General features: G+C 43.6%; 1 protein-coding gene across 2 annotated transcripts in view; it reads left to right on the top strand.

Moving 5' to 3' along the window:
- The window catches only part of LOC143997165 (ras-related protein Rab-10-like), a 74,528-nt gene that overhangs the window by 46,148 nt on the left and 4,883 nt on the right, over positions 1 to 23,497 (top strand). Inside the window, exon 4 of one of the 2 annotated variants that reach the window (XM_077492624.1) lies at positions 9,957 to 10,046. The exons of the other annotated variant lie outside the window; for it this stretch is intronic. Within the exon in view, the coding sequence (XP_077348750.1) occupies positions 9,957 to 10,046 (90 nt within the window). The remainder of the gene's footprint in view (positions 1 to 9,956; positions 10,047 to 23,497) is intronic. 2 annotated transcript variants of the gene reach the window in all.

The following is a 23,497-nucleotide window of genomic DNA, read 5'->3' as shown; positions in this document are numbered from 1 at the left end:
CCTAAAACCCTAAGGGTGCTGACAAAAACCCCCTTTTCCACCCTCTTCTGTAAAAAATCCAGTATACAGGGGATAGAAAAAGAGTCCACTCACAAAAGTCTTCCAAACTTTTCCATAAATCTTTCGTGTGACGAATTTACGGCTGTCTAGAATAGTTTCAATAACTTTAAATGAACATCCCCAACTCCTCCTGGGCAACCACGGGGCAATCAGGATCACCTCTGCTTGTTCCTGAATAATCTTCCCAATTACCAGAGGTAATAGTGGAAATGGTGGGAAGGCGTAGGCTAGAGTGAAATTTCACAGGAAAGAGAGCTCATCTGTCCCTAACGACTCCATCAAGAAAAAAGGTGGAAGCTTCCTGTTGAGAGCTGATGCAAAAAGATCCACACCCCACTGTAAAACGATCTCTTAGAAGGTTTCTTATTTTAGTTCCCAATTGCTGCAGCTAATACTTACTCTGCTCAGATAATCTGCCAATACATTTGCCGTCCCATTGCTGTGAACCGCCGTGATGGAAGAAACATTGTTCTCCACCCAGGTTAGTATTTTCTGGCCTAATACTAGCAGCCTGTTTGAAAGAGTGCCCCCCTGCTTAGTGAGGTATGCCACGGCCGTGGCATTGTCTGAAAAGATCAACAGGTCCCTCGCATAGACCCTTGCTTCCAGAGCAACAAAAGCCTTCCCTATCGCTAAAAGTTCTCTGAAGTTTGAAGACTGGACTGCCTCCCCTGGCTTCCAGGCTCTCTGGGCCTGCCAGTCCTCTGAGTGAGCTCCCCAACCCCACAGGCTGGCATCTGTGGTAATTTTTATTGAGGAATGCTGTGCCCGGGCCTTCCCTCCCTACAGATGTTCCGGTTGCTCCCACCAGGACAGATTGAGAGAATCGTCTCCTGGAAGATGTATGAGTTGATTCAAGGAGCCTTTTCTACAATCCCAATAATGCAGAAGAAATGCCTGACTCCCAGGATCGCTGCAGTTATTAAGCTCAATAACTGCATAATTTGATGAAAGGAGGCCTGCGGGAGCAACCTGAAATTCCGCATGGAGAGGAGGATCTTTGAGACTTTTTTCCCCAGAAGTAAAAATTTTTTGTAAATTAAGAATCTGTTCAGGGCACTTAGATTGATGACTATCTGAAACCCTCTGGATGCCTTCTTCACCAGAAAAATTTGCTAATAGAACCCTTGAAATTTCTGATCCTCGGGAATGGGAGAAATTACCCTTTCTGATTCCCAAAGAGAAATCAGATCTAACATGCCCTGCCGTCTCTCTTGGTCTCTGGGCAGCCGAGTGAGAAAAAAACGCTGTGGTGGGGGAAGTCAACTACAACCTGTAACCTTCTTCTATAATCTAGAGGATAAAAGGAGGGAAACCTCCTTTTATGTCCTCTAGACCGGAACAACCTTCTTTCAGTTTCTTTCCACTCAGAAAGGACCATGTCTTTGAGAGAATGATGCCCTGGAAAAAACTAGGCTTACGCTCCCCTGAAGTCCCCTGTACATTTTTATCTTGAAGAAACCGAGTCTGCTGTGGCATCTCAATCTGTTCAGAAGTATAAACTGACTTTAACAGTTCTATCTTCAATTGGAAAGAGATATCTGGCCGTGCTAGCAGTCTCTTGGACCTCTGATGCAGATTCCTCGTCAGATAAACAAAAAAAGGGAAGAAACAGTGATAGAAACACACTGTCAAAAAAGTAGGCATATGTAGATTCTGAATTCTGTCCTTCTTCCGGGTCAGAAACAGCCGTGAACTCACAGTCTCTAATACAAAGGTTTAGAAGATTTAACCGACACTTGGGTCACTGACACAGATTTTGATGTGGGCCCAACCCTGCTAATCTATCATTAAAGGACTGAAAAGAGGAAACCAACTCTTTCATAGAAACCATTGATTCCTTTATAGAAGCAACAGAATCAGCCACTGCAACTGAAATAATACAACTATCACATAATAGTTTTCTGCAGCTATCAGGAAGCCTAGATCTACAGTTCTCACATTTCCTCTTAACAGGCTTGCCAACCTAGAAGAAAGCAAAGAGAAAAAAGAGGTATATATGGCTACTTTTCACTAAATGCGAAATACAACATATACCGACCCCGGCTCTAATGGCTCTCAACAATCCTTAGGAGAGGCTCTTACCTTGGGGGCAGTATTGGACCCGGATGCAGCTGCTGGGCCAGCTTGAGTGGGTGCTCCATCCTCAGGGCTGTCTTCAGTATCCTTCCGGGAAGACTTCAGACAGGCAGGAGACCGACACTGAACGTGCTGACCGCCATCCGATGTATAGCTGTTTATATAGCAGCGTATGTCCAGCAGCATGACGCATTGAGCTCATCTCTTTAAAGAATCGGCACCTGGAAGTGTCACGTCACTTCTGGTTCCGGCGCCATCTTGCCACCTCACTGGAAATGTGTCATCCCACCCCATTTTGGTACACCCAAAGCGGAGAGGAACACGAGGAAGGCACTACTCTGTGTCTCTACTCACCCTGGAGACGCCAGACAAGACCCTGGGGAGTGGGAGTCGCCAATGTCTAGGGAAAACAAGGCAAGTAACCACCCAGGTAAAAAGGAGGGCCCTTTTCAGCCCACACATGCAGAGAATACTGCAGACATAGCCACAACTAGCCTGAGTATACCAAAAATGGGGGTTGGCTAACCACAGTTACCAGGCCTAAAGAAAAATGGCAAACATTACGGTGCGTACCACTGGAGGTCTGGAAACACAAAACAACTGAGGGTGAGAGGAGAGAGAGAAGCATTTTAAATTGTGTTTGATTTGTGTTTGCTTTTGAAAGTGGAGCCAATCATCTCTCAAGTAGCTGTCCTGGAAGATGAAGGGGGGAAAAGTAAAGGATTGAAACCCCTTTTAGTTTTTTTTTTTGCAGTCTGTGTGGCATTGAGGAAATTTCACATCACCACTTTTTCTGGAGATACAACAGGAAATGAGAAGAAGTCTCTAAAAGTGAGGAAAATTCCCTTTGTAGATATGTCACTGAAACAGACGTGATTGTATGAACATTGCCTTCACTTCTTTTTTTGGTGTCAGCTGTAAAATGTTGTATTTTCCATCACTTTCAGACACAGAGGGTGAATTTTCTCAGTGGGGACAGCAATAAAAACTTGAGAGGATTTCTTATCCTTTTCACATAACATAACCACCTACAAAGAGCCCTTAATCATTTTTCCCACCACCTGAAACTTCCACACCCTAATTTTCTAGAAAAATTATAACTCATATCTATTGGCATGTGCTTGCCGTCATCCCTTCTAATGAGTACAAAATCGACAAAAACTCTATTTGGTGGGATTTTGGAGGCAACAATAAGAAAAAATTAAATTTATAAAAAATATAACAGCAGTGTTATGCATTTTCTATGAATTGATGTTAAGATTTTGTAAAATAAATGAAATATTTTTTATAAATTTTCTTTTTTCTTATTGCTGCCTCCAAAATCCCAACAATTAGAGGTTTTTGTCGATTTTGCACCCTAATTTTCTAACCTTAAAATAAAGCTAAACTTACCTTTCCTTCAAGGGTCCCTGTCTCTCACCAGTGCTGGTATCTTCTCCTGGGTGCCGGTCTTCCGCCATCTTCATTGGCCATGCACAGGAGTCAGTCATCCCGGCACACAGAGACCATTCTGTCAATGTAAGCTTAGCTGCACATGCGTTTATATGCCGGAGAAGACAGCGAGCAGGCGGGTAGGTGTATTTTATTGAAGAAGAGACATTGAAAGTCTGTTTTGCAATAAAGAGCCTGCCTACTTGCTCTTTGTGTTTTAACACTTAACTCATCTCATAAAGTGTGAACTAGCTCCAATATTTAGGCCCTAAACCCCTGAACCGAACAGTAAGCTAGCATAACCCCTAAACTAATCTTGATTAACCCCTATTCTGCTTCATAATCTCTTTATGTGTGGAAGCCTCTAGCAATACAGGTAATGTGCCACAGGTATGTAGTGCTGAGTTACTAGCACCAGAGAATCTGCATAAATAGCAGGCATAATTTATGTGTCTGTGCTTTAATTTAGTTTTCTTATAAACACCTCAAATCCTGGAGCGTTCTGGTATGCTAATTTTGACCAGCCTCCCTGGTTGACAGCCCAGTCCCACCATTTGCATAGCACTACTGGCCATCACAGTGGTGGGCCAGTAGGAAGATGTAGGAGGGGGTTGTGCCATACTCTTTATCAAAATTTGCACGCCATATTTCCCCAAGATTTCAGACAATAAGGGGTTGATTTATTAAGGTGATGCTGCATCCACCTAGGTAAGTATGAAAAATACATCTCTTTTAAATTTGCCTAGGTGTTTCTCTAGTTCTCCTTAATGTTGGGAATGGGGTGTTGATTTTAGTGTATTCTGGCACTAGTGGCCCATTTGTGCAGGCAGATGGAAAAATTGTCATTTAGAATTTAAATCTTTACTTTGTAAATTATATTTTCTACTATTTACTATTTACTTTACTATTCTACTATTTTATCTTTCGAGAGACCAAAATCATACATTTTTTTTTTAGTCTATCCACTTTTAAATCTTTTTGGGGGATTTAAATTACCAGAAATTACTTTTTCAGCTGTAGGTTTCATTGACTTTATGTATTTGCTTTTTTATTCCTGATATTTATATATGAACTTTCAATACTGTTAACTCTTAGTCTCCTTGAATATCCTATCATAAATAAGTACGGTATTTGATTCGTTTTTTCAAATATATTTGTTTGCTTTCATTCCTATTTTTTTCCAAGATGTATAGTTATGATGACACCCCCCCCCTCCTTAAACTTTAAGTTTATTCAAAAAAATTAAGCAGCACTGGTTTGCTCCCCCCAAACTGTAACTAAGTTACAGGTGTTTTGGGAAAAAGGGGGAATGTGAGTACCAAATTTTATCAGTACCCATTCCGATTACCCACTCCAACTTCCGCAATCCTCGCCTAGTTGAAAATACAGACGCTTGCCCCCTCCTCTCCTGGTGCCACCTGGGGCATGTGACATGCCCCAGGAAATTGCAGGGCCACTGGCAAAGTGGCATGTGAGCTTGCACATGTGCAGTGGGGAGCCAGCTATAATATTTGTATATCAGATATTCAGTTCATTATTTTATTGGATCTCGCATTTTCAAACATTGTATGGTGTTACAACCTCATCTTACTTTTTTAGGCGCACGTGTTCATTCTAAACTTCTTACTCTTCTTGCCTACCCCAAGCATTTGTGTTCTTACTAACCAATGGGAGTTATTTACTAAAGGAAAATCCAATTTGCACTACAAGTGCACTAGATCTGAGGGGGACATGCAATGAAAATAAAAAAAACAGCATTTTAGCTTGCACATGATTGTATGATAAAAATCAGCAGAGCTTCCCCTTTTTTCAGATCTACCCCTTATGCCGCGTACACATGCTCTGAGTTTTTGTCTGAAAAATCTTGGATGCTCTCAATCTTTTGCTGGTGGAAATTCTGCCAGCAACAGTCCGATGGAGCATACACGTGGTCGGAATATCCGACCAAAAGCTATCGGACTTTTGCTAGTGGGATCTCCAAACGTATGTACGGGGCTTAAGAATTATGCTGCGTACATACGACCGGACTTTCCAGCAGACTAGGTCCGATGGGATCAGTTCGTCGGACAATCCGATAGTGTGTGGGCTAGTCCGACCTTTTAAAAAAAAAAAAAAAATCAGACGGACCTAGAAATAGAACATGTTTCAAATCTATCTGACAGACTCAAGTCTGATGGACTAAAAGTCTGGAAAACCGTTCGTCTTGTGCTAGTCCGACGGACCAAATACGACGCTAGGGCAGCTATTGGCTACTGGCTATTGAATGTCCTTGTTTAGTCCTGTTTACGTCATCACATTCAAAACGAATGGACTTTTGATCGAACTTAGTCTGTTCGTGTGTGGCCAAGTCCATTCGTTTGGAAAGTCCGTCAGACCTCTGCCGAAAGTCCGTCGGGAAGACTGGTGGACCTAGTCTGCTGAAAAGTCCAGTCGTGTGTACGCAGCATAAGAGCGTCTGCACTTCCAAGTGCACATTCAGTGCAAAGGGGATTTGCCTTTCGTAAATCACCCCCAATGTGTCACACTCCTTAGCTTTGCTGCCTTATACTTTTTCATCCTCCCTTCCCCCTATTCCTCTTATTAAAGTGTTATTAAACCCTATAAATGTAAACCTGGCCCTGAGTGTGTAACATGTATGCTGTGTGTCTTTCTTTGCAAGTGTGTGATTTCTTTGATTTTCCTCTATAGAAATCCTCTCCTTATAGGTTCTGGGTTTCAAGTGGTTCTGTTCCCTTATGGGGACCCATGGAGCTACCTCTGCATGTCCTTCCAGCTGGTTGGCTGGCCCCTCTCCCTACACTGCATGCATCCACAGCAGCATATAGCATCAAAGCCTAGGGCTGAAAACTGCTCCCTCTCGTCTCTGTGCCTGCACTGTCCTGTACAGGGTGCACCTTCCCCTGTGACCTGATGCCAGTGATTTATAATGCAAGCAGGGGCGGACTGACCATTCGGGCACTGCCCGAGGGCCCCATGCCACTAAGGGGCCCCATCAGAGTTGCCAGCCTCAATAAAACCAGGGACAGTATGTAAAAATCTGTGTTTTTAAAAACAATCTCAAGAGAATAGCTGCAGCTGCCCGCCTTTCCAGTACCTTTTCGGTGTGTGTATATGTGGATTCTGTGTGTGTATACTGTGTGTGTATACTGTATGTACTGTATGTATGTGTGTGTGTGTGTATACTGTGTGTCCCCATAATCTATTGCCTGGGGGCCCCATAATCTCCTATTGCCCGGGGGCCCCATAATATCCTATTGCCCGGGGGCCCCATAATCTGCTATTGCCCAGGGGCCCCATGAGTTGTCAGTCCGCCCCTGAATGCAAGTGCTTCTCCACACATCTAAACCAAAAATGTATGGGGGCTGCTGCATTGTTTTAATAGAATGTATTTCTTGAAAAAAAAAATGTGTTTAGTACTACTTTAAACCAAACCTGAGACACGTTTGAAACTTTTAAAAGTAAAAATTGCAAGCATCATCAGGATGCTTTACTAAGACAGGGATGTCAGTTGATTAGGCTTTGGACTGAAGTTAAAGAAGTCACCCCTTAGGCCGCGTACACACGGGCGGACTGTTCGCCCAACTTTGTCCGCTGAACAGTGTTTCAGCGGACAGTCCGCTCGTGTGTGGGCTTCAGCGGACAGTTTCAGCGGACAGTCTGACGAACAAAGTTTTTCGGAATTCCCGTAAGACAGTCCGCTGAAACTTGGTTTGAGCGGACAGTCCGCTCGTGTGTAGGCTTGTTCGTCAAACTAAGTTTCGCGCATGCTCAGAAAGGATTTACACGCCGAAGGTTGCATTGCAGTGTATTGGACGTCGTTTTTCTAGTCCCATCGTACGTGCCGTTCACGTCATCGCGCACGCTTTCAGCGGACTGTTCGTTCATCGTGTGTGGTCAAGTCCGCTCATGCAAATTTTGAGCGGACTGTTTGTCGGATTGTTTGACAAACTAAGTTGGGCGAACAGTCCGCCCGTGTGTACGCGGCCTTAGAAACAAATTGAAATCAGTTTAGGAGAAACAGAGAGGATTTTCTGGCAAACGTCCATAATCTTAGACAGGAATTTTCCTTTTACAACTTAAAATGACTGACAGATTCATTTAAAACTTAAAGTGGTTATAAACCTCAAACATGAAATATGAACAAAGCATATCTCTCTATAGTATGTTCTTGTATCAATTAGGAGCATAACGTTTAATTTCTGTCTGCTGCTTCATTCCTCTGCTATCAACATGGATCACTTATGACAAGTTTTCCTGACACCAAGAGAAAATGGTGACGGGGAGGGAGCTCTGGCTGATTGACAGCCTCAGCTCTGTTTCTGTGTGCTGTGTGCATGGGGGTGTGTCCTTTCCCTCCAATCAGCTCTAAGAGCCCTCCTCACTGATCTTTTCAGAGTAAAACTTCAAGAGGAACTGCACTCTGCTCATATAATTTGGAATAAAAACATCTTTGCCATTTGCCTTCCCTCCAACCATTTTGCATATAATTTTATATATACTGTGACTCGGTACTTGCCAAATATTCTGCAGAAATCTCCCTCCACTGAGTCTGGCTGCATCCAATTTAACTGTGGGCAGCTGAAGCTGCTGCCTGTTCACTTCCTGGATTTACACAGACACACAGAGGCACAACTCCAGCTCTGCAGCTCTAATAATTGGCCCTCTCATGACTTACCCCTGTCTTGGTAGGCTGATGCCTTCAGAGTTCCCTTCACTGAAACTAAGGGGCCAAGTCCAACCCCTGAAAAACAACCCCACATCATAACCCCCCCCCCCCCCACTTCACCAAATGATTTGAACCCATGCACAAAGCAAGGTCCATAAAGACATGGATGAGTGAGTTTGGAGTGGAGGAACTTGACTAGCCTGCACAGAGTCCTGACCTCAAGCTGATAGAACACCTTTGAGATGAACTAGTCCGGAGACTGCAAGTCAGGCCTTCTCGTCCACATCAGTGCCTGACCTTACAAATGTGCTTTTGGAAGAATGGTTAAAGATTCCCATAAACACACTCCTAAACCTTGTGCACAGCCTTCCCAGAAGAGTTGAAGCTCTTATAGTTGCAAAGGGTGGGCCAACTCAATATTGAACACTAAAGACTAAGACTGGGATCCCATTAAAGTTCATGTGCTTGTAAAGGCAGGTGTCCCAATACTTTTTGTAATATAGTGTACATACGTTATTACTAGCAATATATTTAACATTGAACTATAGCAGTACAAGTAGCAAATCAGTTTAATTGCTGATGACAAGGAGCATGCTGACAGGAGGAGAAAGCAGAGTTAGCCCTTGTACGCACGGTCAGAGATTCCGACAACCAAATCCATCGGATTTTGTCCGAAACTGTTGCATACACACGGTCGGACAAAGTTGTCGGGAAAAAAATCCGACGTGATTACGTTATTTCGTTATGACGGGACTACGTTCACGCTAGTAGCCAATAGCTTTGGTGTAGGAATTTGATCTGAGCATGCGTGGCACTTTGTCCGATCGGAATTCTCTACACATGATCGGAGTATGTCCGATCGGAGCATTTTGTCGGAAAATTTTACCAACAAGTTGGAAAACTCAGACGGAAACAGTCCGATGTAGACCACACACAGTCGGAATATCCGACAAAACGGTCTGATCGGACACATTCCGTCGGAATCTCCGACCGTGTATACAAGGGCTAAGAGGTAGATGAGCTTATCACTGTACTACTTCTCTTTTGACTGTTCAGTCACAAGCTAGGTGGGCCCAGGGGGACCTGTGCTCACAAGTAGCAGTACAAGTAGCGGGCTGTAAGAGGGCTGAATAATGCTGCCCATCAGACTGATGACATCTAGTGGCAGAAAAGAGTACTGCAGGTGAATTCTTTGGCTTAAATGTGAATATGGTGGCAATAGATGGTTTTGTTCTTTTGTCTTTTACTGGGCTATTCTTTTTATATTGTTATTTTGGCCCGGAGTTCAGCTTTAATAAAGTATGTTGACATGTACATTCTTTTCTATTCATACAGTACATACATGAAAGAAAATACTGACATCTCTGTTCATACTTGGATTTAAATGTACTTTAGCCTTTTTTTTTTTTTAAGTATTTCCCGGTGACATGCTTTACTTGTGTGTTTATCTCTCCGTCTCCGTAGTACTATATTCTATTTGCCATTCCCAGTAATCGTCTCTGGCAAGAGTTGAAAGCCTGTAACTGGTTCACTATTGTTAGACTAAATGAATTCTGAATGGAAATGCAGAAAAGTGTCAGCCCTCATATTACCGCCATACAAAATGCCAGGGATTTTGGGTGTAAGACTGTCATCTACAATGGATGGGAGCTGTAGTGCTTTGCAGAATCTATCCATTCCCAAAGTCGCTGCATCTTTACAATTTGCTTTTGTGATTCAGAAAGCTGGGGAAGAAGTGGATGTAGTTCTCCTGGGAAATAAGTGTGACAAGGAAGACGAACGTGAGGTTTCAAAAGAGAGAGGGGAAAAGGTAAGCATTGATTATCTCTGCATATAAAAGTATTTGAGTTAGGCGGGTACACTGCATCTGTAATGTGCCTGACCATGCAGTTCTGTCATTAGGAACTAATGTTGCTTAGAATGGAATTCTCATTCTGCAATATTGATTGCACCTCTTTCTTAAGCTGTAAGTTTGAAAAATGTCTTTTAATTTACGTATTAAAGTTTTATCCATTGGTTCAAACTTTTCAAACTTATTTATTATCTGCTAACTTTATTTGTTACTCTCTTGGAAATGTAATGTCTTTGCAAATCAAGCTTAAATCCTGGTTGTAACAGTGTCAGTTTAAGGACTGCTCTGCTTAAAGCCACTCAGAATAAGGTAAAGAGGAATCCAACGATCGAGGTAACCAGTGCTCCTAAAAAAATCACATCTGTGGCCAGAATTTCTTAGCTGTCTTCTATTGCAAGTGAATTGACATGTTCTCTCGACTCCCTCAAGGTATGTACTGGTTTCAAGATGGTATTAACCAGCTAGAGAATTGTGAAATTTATCAAAACTGGAGCAGACAGAATCTGGAGCAGCTGTGCATGGCAGACAATCTTTTTCTAACTTTAAAATGTTCCATTCAGCTTCAGTGGTGGCTGGTGCTCAAAACAAACTGAAAAATTCTGAAAAATACTTTAAAAAAACATCAATTGCAGCCTGTGTCCCTATCAAATGCAGCCACTTTGCACAGCAAATGCAGCCACTGTGCCATCATATGCAGCCACTGTGCCCATCATATGCAACCACTGTGCCCATCATATGCAACCACTGTGCCCATCATATGCAGCCTCACTCTGCCCATCAAATGCAGCCTCACTCTGCCCATCAAATGCAGCCTCACTCTGCCGATCAAATGCAGCCTCACTCTGCCCAGCAAATGCAGCCACTGTGCCCATCAAATGCAACCACTGTGCCATCATATGCAGCCACTGTGCCCATCATATGCAGCCTCTGTGCCCATTATATGCAGCCATTGTGCCCATCCAATAGGGTAGCCTGGTGCTTTGGCCAATCAGGAAACAGGTCTAACACCCTGCCTCCTGAATGGTGGGGAGGAAGGTTAGTGTGAAAATAGCGAAAATTTATTTGCTATTGTCACACAATTGGGTGGAATCAGGGCGCATTCTCTGCGCCCTGAGCCCACTCTATTTTTAAGCCTATTAGAGTCTCAGGCTCTAATCAGGTGCTTCAAAAAGTACCACCCCCTCCCGCCCCCGCCACAAGAAACCATGCATTCTGAAAGGGGCTGGGTGCATGGATGGGGGGGCGGCGCCCATGCTCCCACAATGCACGGGCCGCCACTGTTCAGCTTTGAAAATAAAAGATAGAAGTTGATCGGTTGCTATGCACAGCTGCCCCAGATCCTGTCTGCTGCAGTTTTGATGTATTCTCTTTGCGGTCTCTGTTTAATCACCTTCTTGCTCCAGTCTTCTGATTAAATAATGCAAGTTTGACTGAAGGGGGTGGAGCCTGCTCTCTGCTTTTTTTTTTTAAAATACTTAAAGTGATTTTAAAGGGTAGCATTTAAAAAAATAATGAAAAAATAAACGTTATACTTATCTGTTCTGTGTGATGTTTTTACACAAAGCAGCCCTGATCCTCCTCTTCTGGGGTTCCCCGACAGCGCTCTTGGTTCCTTCTCTTCTTGGTGTGCCTCCATAGGAAACCTTCCTATGGTGGCACACCTGCAGGCTTGGCCCTGCCCCCCACTCCCTCATCATAGTATTTGATTGACAGCAGCAGGAGCCAATGGCTTCCACTGCTATCAATCTGTCCTGTGAGGAGGGATAGAGCGGAGACGGATGCTGCTCTCAGGCATAGTGCTGGATCAAGATCAGGCTCAGGTAAATATAAGTGGGGGGCTGAAGGGAGAGCTGCACACAGAAGGTTTTTTACCTTAATGCAGAGGATGCATTAAAGCGGAGTTCCACCCAAAAATGGAACTTCCGCTTTAAGTGTTGGTGACCCCCCTGACATGCCACATATGGCATGTAATTTTTTTTGGGGGGGGGGGGGTAACAGGTAACCTGCTTTTAGAGGCACCCAGCTTCCACTTCCTCCCCTGGTGCCGTGGCTCCGGAAGGAAGATCACCACTCCCCCCTCCCTCCCTGCAATCTTCTGGGATGCATCACAGGTGGCAGAAGATTGCCCGGCCAATCACAGCGTGCAGCATGGCTCGTGCATGTGCAGTGCGCGCCCAACTGTGAAGCCACAGCCGGGTGCCCACAGTTAGATTGCTGGCACCTTGGAGAGGAGAGGGGCTTTGTGCACCCGCATCACTGGACCGTGGGACAGGTGAGTGTCTGATTATTAAAAGTCAGTACACTTTTTGTAGCTGCTGACTTTCAAATGGGTGGAATTCCGCTTTAAGGTAAAAAAAAAAAAACTTCTGCCTTTAGAACCACCTTAATGAAGGAAGATGTAGTAAAGGTCTACTTGGTCAAATAATACAGATTAAAGTGTTACTAAACGCAGAACACTGTATTCACTATATCTGGTCTCCCACAGTACACAAAACATAGAAATGCAATTATTTTAGTAAATATAAACTTCTAAATACCTTTTCTCATCAGCAGTTAGAGCAGTATTGTGTCTTCTCTCTGTGTCTGGTTAAAGCTTGTAGGAGGAGTTTTCATTCTCAGCTGACTGTCTTATGAGGCTCTCTAGCTATACACACCAAACTGAGCACGTACAGCATGTTCCTAAGGCTCTGTTCTATCAGCAGATAGACTGGGGACTCTGGAAGAAGGGGAGTATCAGAGAAGACAGGATCAAACAGCCTTTTTTACACAATGCAGAGAATTAACCCCTTATGTTCCACAGTGACTATAATAAGCATGCTTTACTGCATATACTGTACAGAGAAAAGATGTAGCAGTGTGCAGAGGGTCCATCCAGAATTTGTTAATATGTTGTCACAACCCCTTTAGTACCTGATAGTTCAAGTACATGTACAAGAAGAAGAGTTTAGAGGCAGAAAAGAAAACCACTGCCAGTGTGTCTAGGAGCAGCGATGTTTTGTCCAAAAAAAAAACGCACGATGCAAGTAAATGCTTGTAAATAGCTCTAAACACACATTATCGCTAGTTTAGCGCTTGAGCATTAATTAATTTCAGTGGCCAGAATAAATTATTATTCTGGCCACTGAAATTAATTAATGCCAAGCGCAGGATGCGCCTAAATGCATTACACACGTTTAAAAGTAAAAGTATGAAGTGTTTTTTCTGCAAAAACACCACTGCCAGGAGGAATAACGTCTAGAAGAGAGAGCAAAACATCCAGTGTGCATGAGCCTAAAGGTTTGTTTTTTTTACCCTAATGTGTTCTCTGCATTAAGATAATGGCTTTTCACCCCTCGCCCTCCCTAACACTTACCTGAGACATTTATCATCACTGTAACTGGTTGCAAGTCTTCCTTCTTTTTCTAGTCTCATGGGCTTTGCTGATAGCAGCAGGAGCTATTGGCACCTGCTGCTGTCAATCAAATCCGGTGAGGAGGGAGCAGGGCTGACCCGTGCTTTTCTGTGTCTATAGAAACACACAGCCTATCTCAGCAGCGAGAACGCATGTCTGCGTTATGTGCAGACATAAGAGCAGGAGCCCAGATGCTGGCGAGGGACAGCAGATGAGAAGGTTTAGGGCTGCTCTGTGCAATACATTGCACAAAGCAGGTAAGTATAAACCATTTATTACTTAAGATTTAAAAAAAAAGCATTATTAAAAGCAGTTATTGCTTTTTTGACCAAGGTCAAACCAAAAATGATTGCAATGAACAATAGCAAATAGGCAATGCTCTAAGGTTTATTAGCAAAAGGGAAAAAAGGTTCTGCTGCAAGATTTTGGCACCACAGATGTTTATGGAGGATTGGCAACATCTGGTCATAGATAATAGATAAAGGCATACAACCGTCTGATCGCCACAAACAATCGTTTCCAACAATAGATGAGTGTTTGTAGGCTTTGATGAGGCTCAAATGACAGCTGCTGTCAGGCTGCGGCTTTACCTGCAGTGTATGTGTTGTGCTAAATGAAATAATGATTTAGCATGACAACATGAAATGTTACTTTAGAACATTATTAGGAGGTGGTAAAAAGCTGGAAGGTTTGTAAAAATAAGGCAGCTGCCTCATCTGTGTTTTTCAATTTCATGGGCAAAATACTGTACTATGCCTTGTCAAACTGTGAAGAATGGAGTACTATTGCGCCACCAGGTGTGTACTTTGAAAACTGCAGAAGCTCTGAATTTAGGCTCAAGAGAATGAAGAAAGAGTTGACGATCACAGGTAGTTCTACTATAGATTCCTTGTTTAAATAAACTAGGACAGAAGGAAGAAATCATAATAACCACACTTTCAGAAGATCAAATTTTCATACTATGTGCACTTCTACTATAAAATTCATTGTGGACAAACTCTGCTTGGAGTTTGACTCATGGGGGTGGGTTGGTGGCTTAGCAAAAAATATAAGAAAATTTCCTAACTTACCAAAAGTTTTAACAGGTAGAAGCAACCTTTGTATTTAGAGTTTACTTCACAATGGTGCATTAAAATTGCAATTACACTGTGAACATGTGAATTATTAAAGATGTCACGTATTTTTAAAGATTTGTATTTCACAGCCTTGTGATCAGGGTCGAATATGTTGCCCTGGATATGAACAATAGAGATAGGGGTCATCACTGGTATGAATAGAAAGACTAAATATAACTTAAATGATCAGAAGGATCTCGTTGCAAATTCATTTTGCATTTATGGGCTACAAGATGGAGTTTGTTCCCATAGTTTTTCAGCAATGACATTTTCTGTAAGAAACTATACAGTGCCTTGCGAAAGTATTCACTCACTGAGCTCGAGCTGTTTTGCAAGGAAGAATGGGCAAGAATTTCAGTCTCTCGATGTGCAAAACTGATAGAGACATACCCCAAGCGACTTGCAGCTGTAATCGCAGCAAAAGGTGGCTCTACAAAGTATTAACGCAAGGGGGCCAAATAATTTTGCACGCCCCACTTTTCATTTTTTTATTAGTTAAAAAAGTTTCAAAAATCCAATAGATTTCGTTCCACTTCACAATTGTGTCCCACTTGTTGGTTATTCTTCACAAAAAATTTTAATTTTATATCTTTATGTTTGAAGCCTGAAATGTGGCAAAAGGTTGAATAGTTCAAGGGGGCCGAATACTTTCGCAAGGCACTGTATATATAAAACTATAGTCTTTTAGTCTTTGATACATTTGACTCAGTCCAGACTGAATATATATTATAGTCACTGGTATAGACTATACAGTAGGTATAACTAAATCCACTACATATACAGTGTACTTCCACACTATTCCCATACCTCCCAACCATCCCGGATTCCACAGGATCGTCCCAAGATTTCAGGTATGTCCCCGAACCCAGTGAGGCACCACTCAGTAGCGGTATCCTCAATGGGTGCACTGTGTGCTCTCACACACAGTACTAAGTGAGAATTCATGGCAGAGCTTTTGAGGAAGCATATTGTCTGTGTGAAAAATGTCAACCTGTATTCATTGTCTGTGTCCTGATGGCAATCACTTGTACAGTCTTCAATAAACTTGGCCCAGTAGTGGTGTGCAGCCGAATTCTTAACTGTCTCTATTGCTACAAATGTGAGTCAGGGTTAGCACCCAGACCACCAAGTCCTTTTGTATATTACATTCATCTGGAGCAGAATATTGTTTACTTTTTCCTTCACAAAAGAGCTTGCCGACAATCTCTGCCCCCCCCCCCCCCCCCAATGTAGTCCTTGGTTGCCAGCGGCCTAGCAACTGATGACATACTTTGCAGGCCACCTCCAGGCCTTTGGTTCCCGATTCCTGCCTCTTCTTGCGTCTCAGAAACTGCTGCTCTTTTCAGAGTTCTGCAGCCCTTTACTTTCCAGCTTGTCACACAGAAGCTTCTGTGTGTTAGTGCAAGGCACCCAGGGCATATGCCCCACATTTGCTTGTGGGTACCCGGGGTCCCGGCACCACACTTCCCACATTGTTTTTTTTATTGGCGATTCTGGAAGCGGCTTCTTTACCCGCATGTCAGAACTGTGTTTCAGGGAGTGGAAGTGAAGTGCTGTGAAACTCCTCCTCGGCTCCATGCTACAGTTTTGATAGTCTGAGCTGTCAGTGGCACTGTGCAGAAAAAAAAGCACAGGAATACATAGCATTCTATATTTGTGAGAGAGCTGGAGGGGTACTAGTAAGAGGAAGTGGGGCATTATTGCGAGAGAGCTCAGGGGGCATTGTTGCGAGAGAGCTTGGGAAGCATTGGTGAGAGCTGGGGGGGGGCATTGGTGAGAGCTGGAGGGCATTGGTAAGAACTAAGGGGGCATTAGTGAGAAAGCTGGGGGGGCATTGGTGAGAGAGCTGGAGGGGGGACATTAGTGTGAGAGCTGGGGGGGCATGGCTGAGAAAGCTGGGGGGCATTGGCGAGAGAGCTAGGGAGGCATTGGTTGGAATGCTGGGGGATATTGATGAAAAGGCTGGGGGGGCTATTGGTGAGAGAGCTGGGGGGTGTTGGTGAGAGAGCTGGGGGGGCATGGCTGAGAAAGCTGGGGGGGCATTGGTCAGAGAGTGAGGAGGGCCATATGTGAGAGGTGAGAGAGCTGGGAGGCATTAGTGAGAGCTGGGGGGCATTGTGAGAGAGCTTGGTTTTATTTAATCACACCTTAAGCTCCTCCCTCTGTTAAGACTTTGGCAACACCCACATGCAGCTCACTTCCTCCTTTGATTGTCCCTCATTTTGAAGTTCAAAAGTTGGGAGGTATGTATTGCAACATACAGAAAACAGACAAAGTGGACTGTTCACCCAGTACAGACAAATGCAACTACAATAAGTCCTGTCTCCGTAGACCTACAAGTACCAGTACACTAACTGCTGATCCCTATTATCTGTAGAATTAAGTCCCAATCTCCCCACTGATATACAGTATAGCTTGCCTCTTTAGAGCTACAAGTCCCATCAAACTGTACTTGTATTTCTCCTCTCCCAACAGGTCCCAGCACACTACACAAGTAGAAATAGTCATACTTTCAGATTTTACAGCAACAGTTACATTCGTCAATGCTGCAAAATTCATAAAATACCATACTATATTAATGCACATTAGTAAGGGCTTGAAGATAACTGAATACATATACATGCCTATTAGGTGGGACTTTATTTCAGTAAATAGGAAAACAAATTGCACTTATATTTCTACATAAGACTAGGGCTATGTTTTCTGTATGCACATTTTCAGTGATAAATGGACACTACTTCTGTTCTCCTGGATGGAGGACTTTGGGAGTGCACCATAGAGCATACTTCACCATCTTTCAACACTGAAATATGAACTGCACCATTCCCATACCTATACAACAAATTAAATGTACTTTTTCCAATAAAAAAAAAAATATCTCACAAAAATACACAGCTATTAATTAGACTCAGTACAGATGGCTGCCTCAATAAATATATAGATACAAACTTAAATACAATGTGTAGAATGACAGGGTCCCTAGCCTTCAGTGGGACCCCCATGGGATGGCACAAAGGTCTAGGTATTCCTTTTCCCCCCTCCCACCTCTCTTACAGGTTGCTATTGGCAATTACAGCAGAGAATCTGCGTGGCAACAGGAGGTGGCTTAGTCTGATTTGGCGGGCAGCTGCAGCCCTCGCTTTTTGCTCTCATAGAACCAGCTGCTGCCGCCTCAGATGGACCAGACCGCAGCGCCCACCCACCCTCCCCTCTTTTATCCAAATCCTATCATGGTGCCTATTTACTGGCGGATTAGTCGTCCAGTATACCTGGATGGACATTGTGACTATTTTTGTTTATGGTTGATGGTTTAGCCAAAAACTGCTATATATCGGTTAAAAAAACAGCTTTTTTTATTCTAATTAAGGTTACCCCATAAATCACACCGTGGCCAAAATAAATTCCAATAAAGTGTTTAAAGTTAATTACTGTGTGCTGTGTGTTATTTGCTACTAACTCCTTTGTGCTATCCCATGTGTTTATGGATGCTTTTATTTTACATAACTATTTAAATAGACATGGTCATCTTGCCCAATTAAAGCAAAGTGACTGCTGCTTTAGCCAACAAAACATACATGGTGCTTCTGGGTAATTGAAAGCATGTGACCATGTGACATGACCGAGGAAGTGACCTATTGGTGCCATCCAACTCAAGAGACACTGAGGATTTTAGAGCTATGATGGAGGAAGGAACAGCAATGGAGTGCTGGCCTTTTTGCCTTTTGCACAGATACAGTCACTTTGTTCTGAATAGGCAAGGTGACAGTGTTCATATAACAAATAATTTAGGCTAAGAATAAGTGAAAAAGTCTCTTTAAATGACGTATGAATTTCCAAAATGTCAGGTTAAGCAGATCTATATAACATTGCTTAAAGCTAAACTCCAGGTACAAAACATTCATTCAAATACAGTCTATACCTCAATAGCCACAGAGGATATAAATCCCCTTTATGTGTACCAAACACATTTGCAAACCCTGTTATTATCATATAAAAGTAGCAGAGATATTATCACTATGCTGCACATAACTTACAACCTAGGACAGGCTGCCTGCAGATGATTGCTGGAGGTGCGGATACAACACCAGTCACCCTGCACAAGGAGGGAGGGCAGCACTGACAGGAAAGCTTCTGCACAGAGGCAATGTTTTGTGATGAATTGCTGCGCAAATCTGGAAGAAATACATGACTCATATATTATATAGATTAATAACACGCAGAGGATTTCAAGCATTTCCTTCTTTTAATTTTGATGATTATGGCTTACAGCTAGTGAAAACCCAAAAGACCAATAAAAAAAAAGGATTTTTAATACAGAAATGTTGGCTTACTGAAAACGATGTCCATAACCAGTATAGTATGCACCAGTGGTGGAATTATAGGGGGTCGCCGAGGTTGCCATGGCGACCGGGCCCCTTGCTGCTGGAGGCACTTGAGGGCCCCCTGTACTCTTCCATAGGAGGAGCAGCTGAGAGGAGCTCCCTGATCATCAGCCGATTCCGAACTGTAATAGGCACTGTGCAGGGAGCTCCTCACATTAGCCTAAGTGAAAGCACAGTGTGTGCTTTTTGTCTCACCCTACAGTGCAGTATCCGGCAGAAAGAGCTAGGGAGGGTAAAGGACTGCCGTTTTTTTTAATAAGACTATCTACTGTATGTGTGTTTATATGTGTGTGCATGCATGTGTGTGTGCATGCATGTGTGTGTGCGTGTGTGTGTGTGTGTGTGTGTGTGCATGCATGTGTGAGTGTGTTTGCATGTGTATGTGCATGCATGTGTGTGTGCATGTGTGTGGTTGTGCATGTATGTGTGTGTGTTTGTGTGCGCATGTGTGTGTGTGTGTGTGTGTGTGTATGTATGTGTGGGTGTGCATGTATGTGTGTGTGGGTGTACATGTATGTGTGTGCATGTATGTGTGTGTGTGCATGTGTGTGCATGCATATATGTGTGTGGATGTGCATGCATGTATGTGTGTGTGTGCATGTATGTGTGTATGTGGGTGTGCATGCATGTATGTGTGTGTGTGTGGGTGTGCATGCATGTATGTGTGTGTGTGGGTGTGCATGCATGTATGTGTGTGTGTGTTCATATATGTATGTGTATGTATGCATGTGTGTTTGCATGTATGTGAGTTAGTGTGGATAGATTCATGCATAGCATAGCATGAATCTATCCATGGCCACAGCTGCCACCCCCATATTTAGGTGTCCAGTCCCTTTTGGGGCACCTGAATTCAAGGCCGTCTTTAAGGCAGGGCAAAAGGGGCAGCTGCCCAGGGCCCTGTCATTGTTGTGGGGCCCAAAGCAGCTGCCTCATACTTGCCAACTATCCCAGTTTACATTCCCTTGTCCCTTCAAGTTTTAGTCCTGTGCTGCTACTAATGCTGCCCAGCTCTGCCCTATTGTTGTGTACAGATGACTCACCTGCAGACCCTGTGTTTACATGTAAATACTGGCTTTCATATGTAAATTGCAGTCACATGCATATGTAAATAGCTAAGGCCAACGGCACTGATATGTAAATAAAGGCAGCATTCATAGGTATATCATGCCCCCTTGCAGTGAGGAGAAGATGTGCTGTAACCTATCGCAACCAGTGAGCAGTATTACTGTACAGTAATCTCTAGCAGCCAATCAACAAGCAGAAATGTGCTGTAACCTCTAGCAACTAATCAGTGAGCCTTAAGGAGTGCTGTAACCTCTAGCAACCAGTCAGTAAGCAGTAATGATATGCTGTAACCTCTGGCAACCAATCGCATCCGCTGCCTGATCTGATACAGTAAACTGATTTTAAGTCTAGCTGCTATTTATTGTATGTCTCAGAGAAAGTGGAGAAAGCAAAATTGCATGGGGGGGGGGGGGGCCCTAAGAAAATTTTTACCCAGGGTCCAATCAATATTAAAGACGGCCCTGCCTGAATTACAGCAGTGGGGGGCGGGGGTGTTTTTGAAACACCTTATTAGAGCCATAGGCTCTAATAGGCTTCAAAATAGGTGAACTGCGAGTGCCATGCTTGACGCTCACAGTCCACCCAGATGTGTTAGAAAAGCAAATTAATATTCACTTTCCTAATACTGAACTGCCTCTCCACCAATCTGGTGTGTGGGTCTATTACCTGTCACCTGATTGGCTGAAACGATAGGTGCAGCTATTGGACGCCTATCAGCAGGAGAGGACGGGAGATGAGGATGGCAGGAGACGCATGGAGGACTCCGCTCGTAGCCATCACCCGCTGCCCCACCAAGACAGGGTAAGTGCCAGGCAGATTGCGAGCAGGCTGTGGGGATTCACAGTGGCAGAATTTGATGGCACACTGGCAGCATTTAATGGGCAGTGGCAGCATTCAATGGGCACAGTGGCAGCATTTGATGGGCACAGTGGTAGCATTTGATGGAACAGTGGCAGCATTTGATGCACAGTGGCAGCGTTTGATGGGTACACTGTCAGCGTTTGATGGGTACACTGTCAGCATTTGATGGGCACACTGGTGGCATTTGATGGGCACAGCGGCAGAGTTTGATGGGCACAGTGGCAGCATTTGATGGGCATAGTGGTGACATTTTATTGCACAGTGGTGGTGTTTGATGGTACAGTGGCTGCAATTGATTTGCACAGTGGCCGCAATTGATGTTTTTTTTCAGAATTTTTACGTTTTTCAGCTGCCACTGGTTTATATGTGTGTGTATATGTGCATTTATATATATGTATATGTGTGCATATTATGTGTGTGTGTGTTTATATATCTGTGTGTGTTTACATGTATGTATCCACATTTTATGTAAAATGCTGTTCCTCCGAAAAGCGAATTCATGCTCAGATCGCTTTTCAGAGGCATTTGACAGCCTGTAGAGAGGCAATATGTTGCCTACTGACCACCTGTTTTAACCCCTTAAATGCATCATCACTATGCTGCAACTGCATGCAATGCACACAATTGCAGGGGGGGTTGGAGTGCAGCCCCATTCACGTAGGGGTATACTTCAAGGGTGCCCTGACTGGAAAAAGATTGAGAAACACTGACATAGAGGAACCGATCTCTCCATTTTCCTCCTGCAGCCGCTGAATGCCTGTGGGTGGGAGAGGAGGAGAAGCAGGGGGAAATGGAGAAATCGGTTCCTTTATATGCAACCACCCATATGTGACTGGGCCTTGGTGTTCTGCCACCGGGCTCAGGGAAAAGAGCTTTGTCCGCACGTTAGGGGGGCCCTCCATGAATTCTTGCATTGGGGGCCCTGAGGGTTCTAGTTATGCCACTGGTATGCACTCAATACTTTCTGGGTTCCTTTTGCATAAATTACTGCATCAATGCGGCTTGGCATGGAGGCGATCAGCCTGTGGCACTGCTGAGGAGTTATGGAAGCCCAGGTCTTCATCTTGACAATACCCCACAGATTCTCTATGGGGTTAGACGAGTTTGCCGGCCAATCAAGCACTGTGATACCATGATCATCAAACAAGGTATTGATACTTTTAGCAGTGTGGGCAGGTGCCAAATCCTGCTGGAAAATTAAATCAGCATCTCCATTATGCTGGTCGGCAGGGAGAAGCATGACGTTCTCTAGAATTTCCTGGTAGAGGACTGCATTGACTTGATAAAACACAGTGGACCAACACCAGCAGATGACATGGCTCCCCAAATCATCACTGACTGTGGAAACTTCACACTGGACTTCATGCAAGTTGGGTTCTGTGCCTCTCCACTGTTCCTCCAGACTCTGGGACCTAGTATTCCAAATTAAATGCAAAATTTACTAAGGAGGACTTTGGACCACTTAGCCCAGGTAAGGCGCTTCTGATGTTGTCTTCTGGTTCAAGAGTACCTTGATACAAGAAATGCGACAGTTGTAGCCCATGTGTGTGGTGGCTCTTGAAGCACTGACACCAGCCCTAATCTACTCCTTGTGAATCTCCCCCAAATTCTTGAATGGCCTTTGCTTCACAATCCTCTCAATGTTGTGGTTATCCCTGTTGCTTGTGCACCTTTTTCTACCACACTTTTTCCTTCCAATAAACTTTCTATTAATATGCTTGGATACAGAACTCTGTGGACAGTCAGCTTGTTTAGCAATGATCTTTTCTGACTTACCCTCCTTGTGTCTTCCCCCATGATTGTGTAACCTACTGAACCAGGCTGAGAGATCATTTAAAGGTTCAGGAAACCTTTAAAGGTGTTTTTTGAGTAAGTTAGCTGATTAGAGTGTGACACCATGTTTTTTTTTTACTAGAGAGGGCAAAATTAGTCACAATTCTGCATAGAAACCAATCAGCTTCCAGGTTTTATTGCCAAAGCTTAATTGAAAAAGCTGAGGTTAGAAGCGGATTGGTTTCTATGCACAATTGTGACTAATTTTGCCATTTCTAGCTTTAGTAAATAAAGTAAAACTCCTACAATATTGAACTTTTTCACATATTCGAATTGTCTGAGTTGTCTGAGGTTTTCACTAGCTGTAGGCCATAATCATCAAAATTAAAAGAAAGAAATGCTTGAAATATACCACTCTTTGTGTTTAACGAATCTATATAATATGAGTTCTACTTTTTGAATTGAATTACTGAAATAAATTTACTTTTTGATGATATAATTTTTTTTTCAGATGCACCTGTATATTTACACAATATCCCAGATTTCAGCTTTAACCACTTCCCGCCCGGCCTATAGCAGATTGACGGCCGGGCGGTGGTTCTGTTATCCTGACCTGGGCGTCATATGACGTCCATCAGGCTAAAATGCTGGCGGTGCAGGCAGCGTGGCATTCGCAGGTGCTGTGTGTCAGTTTGACACACTGCATCTCCGATCGTAGTAAGGAGCCTCTGACAGAGGCTTCTTACCACATGATCAGCTGTGACCAATCACAGCTGATCATCACTTGAACCAGGAAGGTCCAGTAAACATAATTTCTCGGTT

The sequence above is a fragment of the Lithobates pipiens genome, unplaced genomic scaffold, assembly GCF_037356315.1.
Source record: "Lithobates pipiens isolate NorthernLeopardFrog02 unplaced genomic scaffold, aLitPip1_a1.2 Scaffold_19, whole genome shotgun sequence".
Classification (NCBI taxonomy): Eukaryota; Metazoa; Chordata; class Amphibia; order Anura; family Ranidae; genus Lithobates; species Lithobates pipiens.
The sequence above is the reverse complement of the archived record's forward strand: the minus strand, read 5'-3'. Positions and strand labels throughout refer to the sequence as shown.